At 33.5% G+C, this 8,164-nt stretch overlaps 1 protein-coding gene across 1 annotated transcript in view; it reads left to right on the top strand.

Annotated features, from left to right (window-relative positions):
• LOC107008108 (phosphatidate cytidylyltransferase 4, chloroplastic) overlaps positions 1-5,730 on the top strand; it is an 11,635-nt gene extending 5,905 nt beyond the window's left edge. The window contains exons 3-7 of the mRNA XM_015207022.2: positions 190-380; positions 1,661-1,785; positions 2,403-2,536; positions 3,194-3,309; positions 5,145-5,730. Of these exons, the coding sequence (XP_015062508.1) occupies positions 190-380; positions 1,661-1,785; positions 2,403-2,536; positions 3,194-3,309; positions 5,145-5,236 (658 nt within the window). The 3' untranslated portion in view covers positions 5,237-5,730. The remainder of the gene's footprint in view (positions 1-189; positions 381-1,660; positions 1,786-2,402; positions 2,537-3,193; positions 3,310-5,144) is intronic.
• Positions 5,731-8,164: the final 2,434 nt, after the last annotated feature.

Consider the following 8,164-nt stretch of genomic DNA (forward strand, 5'->3'; position numbering starts at 1 on the left):
CCCCCAAAGTAAATGGATGGTGGTGTCAATTTGATTTGGCGTAGCTTGATAAGCAATCTCAAAGGCAGCATGTAATATCTTAGAGTTGTTTTAGTTATTATTTCTTTCTTGTTTGTTTATGATTTATTTATTTTCTGGAATTTGTTAAGTTGAAATTTTTCTTATTGATTAATCTTTTAACTATGTCAGATATTTAGGTCACATTGATGTTTCTGTTACCTCTGCCGCCTTTGTTGTTGCAATGGCGCTGCTGATGCAAAGGCGAATTCCTCGTTTTGCTCAACTTACCAGTGCCATGTTTGGGCTCTTCTATTGTGGCTATCTCCCTTGTTTCTGGGTTAAGTTGCGATGTGGTTTGGCGGTACCAGCTCTTAACACTAGTAAGAATCGATGCCCTTTGTTCTAATTGTTTAGAAATTGTAGAGTATATAGGTATGTGCTAGCCCCCATAGCTTTGGTCTAGTGGTAACAGCACAACACATTATGTATGAGTTAGTTGCACGTTACAAATTCGAAAACTGCTGCATACATAAGCGCTTGATATTTAAGTGGAGAAAGGTAGACGGGAAGTACATGCACACACAATGATCTGTATTCAAGTTACTCATCATGTTCTCCAGTGAGACACCGACTTGTGTTGGACACGCACAAGTATGTACTTTTGAAATTCCAGACATGGTGTCTCCTCCGTAGAACATAAAGTCCCTTAATTTCCGTCCATCCTTTTTTGCATTATTTTTTACCTTACCAAAAGAATCCCTTATCAAAAAAGTATGCCTAAATGGCCCATCCGAAGGATATTGTGTTTTATATTGTTTTCCTTACTAGCCAAGGGTCTATCAAAAACTACCTCTCTACCTCACGCAAGGTAGGGGTAAGGTCTGCATACACCCACCCTCCCCAAACACCACATATGGGATGACACTGGATATGTTGTTGTATTGCCTTCCTCCATTATTTAGGGACCAAACTTAATTTTTAAGTTGTGAAGAAAAAATTAGATCAAGCTGAAAATATTGAAGAAAAATTGTTGGCAGGATGTTAAGAATCCATAAATTGATGGAGTGTGCTGTCTTATGTCTTTTGAGACACGAGTGTCACCCTATTGGGCAGACGAGTTCTCCAAAGCTTTTGCTGTTTCCAGAATTTGTTTTCTTTGGGTACAAAATAGAATAATGTTCTTAGAATAAATGGTTCTATATGTCCTCTATTACTAGCTTTTGGTGTAGTCTGAATAGTTTCTTTGAGCTTGAGAAGCTATTAGAGTTTATTAACTTTCTGCAAGAATAATCTCCAATCGAGTGTTTACACCCATACTTTGTAAATCAATTAAATTTACTTCATAAAAAACATATTAGTTTATTATTTTGATTTTAAATACTTTCTGAAAAATCTTTTGAGTAGACTAATTTTTAAAACTCTTTAGTCGATATGGCACAAAGTGGAAAGGTGAAAGAGATTTGTCACTCTTATTCTGAATGTATTGAGTATCCATTGAATTAGTTGAGATACGTGCTACCTGGCTTAGACGCTACGGTTATTTAGAATTTTAACTTGATATCTGATACAGTATTTGAAAATTCATTGCAGTTGGTTTCTCCAACAGCTGATCAGCTACTGGTCTTCTGACTTTTATTGGCATTTCAATTGGTTTACACAGGACTGGGAGCATCATGGCCTATCATTCTTGGAGGCCCAACTCAGTGGACCGTGGGGCTTGTGGCAACCTTAATTTCAATCAGTAGTATCATTGCAGCAGATACATTTGCTTTTGTTGGAGGCAAGGTACTTTTCACTGTTGATGTTCTTCCTTCAAATCAGTTCTATCTTTGTTCCGATGTCTCTGACTAACCCTCCAAAGAAGGTGTTTTTCTTGTTAAAAGTGCAGAACTTAACCTGGCATTATCATAATTATTAGTACATTTGTCTTTGATGTCATTCTATCGTTGATGTCATCCTATCATGAGAAATGTGATGGACTTGATAAACGTTGAATTGGCTTGTCTTGAATCCTCTGCTGTTCTTAACCATAGAAATATTAGTTATTTCTTATAGATTTAAATGACTATTTAGGATCCATTCTAACTATTTAAGCTATACGTTCTTTGGTTTTGTCTTAAAGTTGCCTGGAACATTGCCTTTTTAGCAACTTAGAAACTAATGCTAGCAAATGTGCACAATACTGTAATAATGATTCTACGAAGAAGTAGGCATCTCTTGGTTTCCCCTTTTCTTATCTCATTCCTCTTATTGTCCTTTAATCATTGTATGCTGGAAGTACAACGAATATTTGTTAGTTCTAATGTATTTCTATATGGATTAGTGGAACAAATCCAAGTAATTCAGATGTCTCTTTGGTGGGCTTATGAGGAAAGCACATAACAGAGTTGAAATCTTTTCAGGCTTTTGGTCGGACACCACTTACTAATATCAGCCCAAAGAAAACTTGGGAGGGAGCTCTTGCAGGCTTAGGAGGTTGTATAGCCACTTCTGTGGTGTTATCACGAACGTTCTGTTGGCCTATATCCACATTAAGGTAATTGTCTTTTTAATGGTATCATTATGCAGTGCCATCTGTTTTAGACCTTTTGATATGTCTATAGCTGCAGCCTGCAGTAAGAATATTCTCCTTGTAGGAGGGAGTATAGACAGGGTCGGGGAAAGGATTTGATTGGTCTCAAATTTATTTTCTTCTTTTTTCCATTTTAGGGAGGTAAGCTAATAATTTTTCTCTGATGAAACTTAAAGAATGGAATGATATACAGTGGCTCTTTCACCTTTTGGCACAAGCTCTGTTTCCATAGCATTTCTCCACGTGCCATTTTAAGTCTTAATAACTATATATAATTATGTATATTCATGTAAAAGTTGGTATATTCTGCAGGTGTAGTGGGATACTATTAGTCATATGAACTTGTCATCACGGTAGTATTTTAGTTGCCAAGCACTTAAAAACCATATTATGAGTTCTATTAATCCAACTTTTGTTTTGAAAATCCATGTTTGGAACTTATTCCATCCATTAATTTCTAAACTAGTCATCATATAGAAGAAAGAGCTTTTTTTTCTCTCTTTTATTGTGGGTGTTTCCACATTGTAGATTGGTGCAGTTTGAGCCTTAAAATTTTATGAACCTCTAAATTGGGAAATTATGTCTTTCTGAATTGATATTTGTGTCTTAACGGCATTTCAGTGCGGTAGCTTTTGGATTTCTGAATTTTTTTGGATCTCTCTTTGGTGACCTCACTGAGTCGATGATCAAACGTGATGCGGGTGTGAAAGACTCAGGATCTCTCATTCCTGGACACGGTAACTACCTCCGTGCCTCTTATTGTACTTCTCAGTGATAAATTGATCTCTCTAGTGGTGCCATAACATAGTAGGCATATTGTTTTATCCCTAAACAATAAGTATGGACTCTCCGGAAATTGAATCTATTAAACAATTTACCATCTTAAGGTGACCTCTAGCCTCACTGCTATGAAATACATCAGTTACTTGCTGTAATAAATCTCTATTCAGAATGAATTGGTTAATATGTATAAATTTGAGAAAATAAGCAGTATATTACAGTTTAGGTTACAGTTTAGGTAAGTTCATTTCCTTTTTCTTGTACCTATTTTATAAGGTTATTTGATTGAAGAAACTACCCAGCGAAAAGGAGACGTTGGGGTGCGTAATTATAGTTACCAAAAACCAATTACTATAATACTTTCAACAAACTACGGAAACACCATTGATCTCTATCATGTATATCAGCCATTTTACGCCAAAATGTTTAGCAAAAAGAGATGAATTCACCTAATTAGTAACATGGCTTTACTATAAATATCAAAAAAAAAAAAGTAAAGTGGCTTTACTCCAACGCCTTAAAGTAATTGAGGAAATCAATTAAAGAACTTTGAATTTACCTGGAGCCTACTTGAAGTACTGACTGTAGGCATTCCTTAACTATAGAGATTTTTTTTTCCTAATGTTTATAACAGTAATATTTTGAGATTCCTCAACTCCGCTTCATTAGTCTAATAATGTAAGTGTGTCATCTGCGTATAACATGTGGGTCATTGTGACTGATGTACCACTGATAATTCCAAGTTGATGTATAGTTGAACCAGTGTGGACTTTTTGCAGTGTTCTGCATTCAACTTAGTTTCCATCACTAACAAAATAATAGAAATGTGCCTCAAACTCCTCTAAGAATGAAATGATCCTTATGGACACTTATAGTAAGCCCACAAAACTTAACTTCAGAATCGCAAATTTTAATTCAATCCAGTTTCCTCCTAAAACCATATCCTTGATGATTTTATTCAGAAATCCCCAACTGACGGTGTTACATGCCCTCTCAAAGTCTTAACTTCAGGAACTTCCTATTTGGTCCTTGCATCTAAGAATCTCTGATGTATTGATGTGTCGTAAACGGAGTATTGTTATTCTTCATTTATCAACTTCCATTTAATTTGTTATCAGTGGCGGCTCAAGTTAATTTTTGGCCTAAAGCCAAAAACAAATGGGAGGTTTAGCTTTTATTTTTCTTGTGGTCTTAAACATGTCATGTGGTAGTTAATTTTTAAAATTGACAAAAAAGAAAAAACATTCTTTGATGTTTCGAAATGTAACTAAAAGGAAGGCATAATATAATCTTTTTTTTGGTTAAAAATACTTATAATAATTCTATTATTACTAAAAAGTGGGGCCCTCAAATTTTGGGGCATAAGACGGATGCTTCATTTATAATGACATTAAGCCGCCGTTGTTTGTTATAAACAGGACTAAAAATGGCAGGTTATTTATGATTTTCTAAATGGTGTCATTGCCATCATATGGACTCAGTAACTGAAACTTTTTGGGTTGGCATGGCCAAAGAGAAGTTTAAGACTCCAACAATTGATGCCATATGTTGAGTTGTCAAACTTGAGCATAACAATCCAGGATGTACAATCAATGTAAACCTACTACTTCTTGTAGGTCTTTTCGCGTATTAACTTTCTTAAATCCCATCTGATATGACCTTGGGTAGAGCTATACTGGATTCTTATGGAATACTTACCCAATTTGAAATTTATTATCCTTTAGCATTGTAATCTTAGCTTCGCGGCAAATCTCTTGGATCTTTCTTGAGCAAATTAATGCATTTTTTGCAGGAGGAATACTGGACAGGGTGGACAGCTACATATTTACGGGTGCATTGGCATACTCGTTTGTGAAAATGTTGTTACCACTTTATGGAGTTTGATGAACCTAATAACAATTCCCTGCAAAGAAAAAAAGATACTCCCATGTCCGTTTTCTTAACTGAGGAGCAAGCACAAGGTGACATAATCAGTACAGTAGAGCAACATCTGACATATGAGGTTTGATTGTGAAGGTAAGTTAAGTTCCACACGGAAGGATTCTGTTTGCATTGCAACCCAACGAGTTTCTACTGTGTCATATACCTGATTCCTCGATTGAGGAAGTGAAGTTTTTAGTAGTTTCAGCACTTTAGGGTGAAACAACAGGGAAAGAATCCAGCAATCCGCATGATGTTTGAGGATATCAGTGTTGAGTAGCTCCCCATTGTGATATTAGAATGATTTTGATTTTTTAAGTGTATATTTTGTTTCGTATTTTAGAAATGTCGCAAAAATTATTAGGTTTATATCTTGTTTTATTCAGTCTTTGCTTGATTTGTTGATATAATTACAGGTGCCACGACATCTTAATAATGGAAATGGCAAGATTTTAACATTTTTCCAAGTCATGTTAGAAAATATTGAATGATTTGAGTATGTTCTGCTCTATAAGCTAAAGATCTAAAGATGTCTTTTATCCTGAAATTGTTAATGTCTAAAAGGCATTTTACAATCGAATATAGATTGCAGGATAAATCATAAGCATGTTATATAGATTTGGGGAGCAACCAACTGCTATGAAATGCATTGATACTAATTTATGAACAAGACTTTGTTCTTCTTCATGGTACAAATTGTTCATTTTGGCCCAATAAATTTTTAGGAAAAAATTAGCAAACTAGTCACAATCCCTAACTTAATTAGTAAAAACATCTACATTTTAAAATAATTATTAAAAATGTCAAAACGTCAATATTTTAGAAAGTGATTCAAAACAGTTCAACTTTAAATTAAATTCTACATCCGTTACCATTTACACTTCTTCATATGCTTCAGTACCATTAAATTTATTTTTCATCCTTCACTTTTCAATCTTTTTTCTCAACTTTTCAGTTTTCACCATTCCCATCATTTACTTCTCTTCTCTTTTTTTTTTCATCAAAATTTTACCATTATTATCTCTCATTATTGAAGATGAACTAATTATTCAAGTTCGTCACAATTTGTTTAGAGCTATCAATTAATTAAAAAATCTCTCAATTGATAAAGGTATTTTTGAATTCTTCATTTATTTTGCGAGATTTTGTTTACAAAATCACACATTTATTTTTTGTATAAAATACAGAAATTTCATATATTTCGGGCTAAATTGTATCTTATCCTGAAGTTTCCATAATTACAAAAATCTTAAATTTTTCATTGCTTTCTGATATACATTATTTAATGAGGGATGTATTCGAGAGGGGTAGGGATGCATCCAAGAGGGATTTTTATTTTAGATGATAGAGAATTTTAGATATTATGGTATCTTTTAAGTTTGTGAATTTATGAAAAAAAGATTTTCCTTATTTGTATCGCCTTTCTGATGGATTCGTCGGAGGTGCATATACATGCTTTCATTCCGAAGCTTGTCAGCTTATAAGTCTGTTAGCCTCTGAAATTCAACCTTCCGTCGTATAACGAGAGTTCGATTCTAATATCATAATTGTTATAGTTCAAGATTGGTACTTATTGTCCACTTTGGCCCAATACAATGGATTTGTTTGTTGGGTCACACATGTTGAGCCTAAAGGCATGTGTATTATGTAATTTCTCTCTTTTATTTTGATGTAAGATTACTTAAGGTATTCGTTTGCACATTCTCTTTGAAAGTTTATAGAGTCGAATGGTGTCACATGAGTTAGGTCAGATTTAAAGTCACTTTCTAATACTCAACGTGTCAACTAAACAATCAAATCAACAGAAAACGGTGGCAATTTATTTGGAGAAGAAAGAATAATGATGTAGAATATAATGGATCAATTATGCTTCATCTACGATGTGGAATGTTGACCTATAAATCTATTAAAAAAAAAAAAAAGAGGTTGTGTTAATGGTAACGTTTACGTGGAAAAGGAACATATTTTGGTACTTGTGGTAGACCATTAAATTTGTGTCAAAAAAGAAGGTCAATTTGCATAACCAAATTATTATTAATAATTTTGACTTTAAAGGTGGAGGTAACTTGTAAGAAATCGATTTAATACTTCATTATTATCTTTTGCAGGTAGATCGATTTTATGTCTCATTACTCAAATTATTTTAAAATGTGGTCTTTCCAAAGGAGACTGATAAAATATAATACGATCTCCGTCTCAATTCATGTGATATATTTTTTTTTAGCCAATTTAAAAAACAATTGTTTCTTTATTAAGTAAATATTTAATGACACTAACGGCATTATACTCAAATTAGGTTTCATTATTTATCAAAGTCTGCAAATGTGTACTCTACTATTTGAGAATTTATTTATTTTAAGATTGTTTTAAAACATCGCAGAGTTTTTCATAGTTATTAAATTTCGTGTCAACTACACCACATAAATTAAAACGAAAAAGTATAGATCATAGGGTCATTGTTTTCTGTTCAAATCCTAACTAGTTATAGCAGATCATCACGGATCAAATATCACCAAAATCAACTTGCTTACGTTTTCTTCTAATTCCACTTTTTTACTTGTCACAATTCTTGGAAAAAATGAGACTTAATAAATGAGACAAAAGAAGAAAAAAATCACATGTTTCGAACAGAATACTAATTTAAAAAGGACTAAATATTAGTGATCAAGTTGACAATAACACTAGAGGAAGAAATTTGAGACAAAAATAAACAAAGCAAAAAAGACATTTATATCATAGTTGACTATATATGATAAGTTGGAGAAAGTAGTGGAGATTAAAGAAAAGACGGCACCATGCAAATGGAGTAATCCCAAACTCAATCCACAATTCAAATTTGGCCACCCAAATTCCCTAACATGCGGTCGTTTCAATTTGTTTTTCTGATCTTTG

Source organism: Solanum pennellii, chromosome 1, assembly GCF_001406875.1.
Source record: "Solanum pennellii chromosome 1, SPENNV200".
NCBI lineage: Eukaryota > Viridiplantae > Streptophyta > Magnoliopsida > Solanales > Solanaceae > Solanum > Solanum pennellii.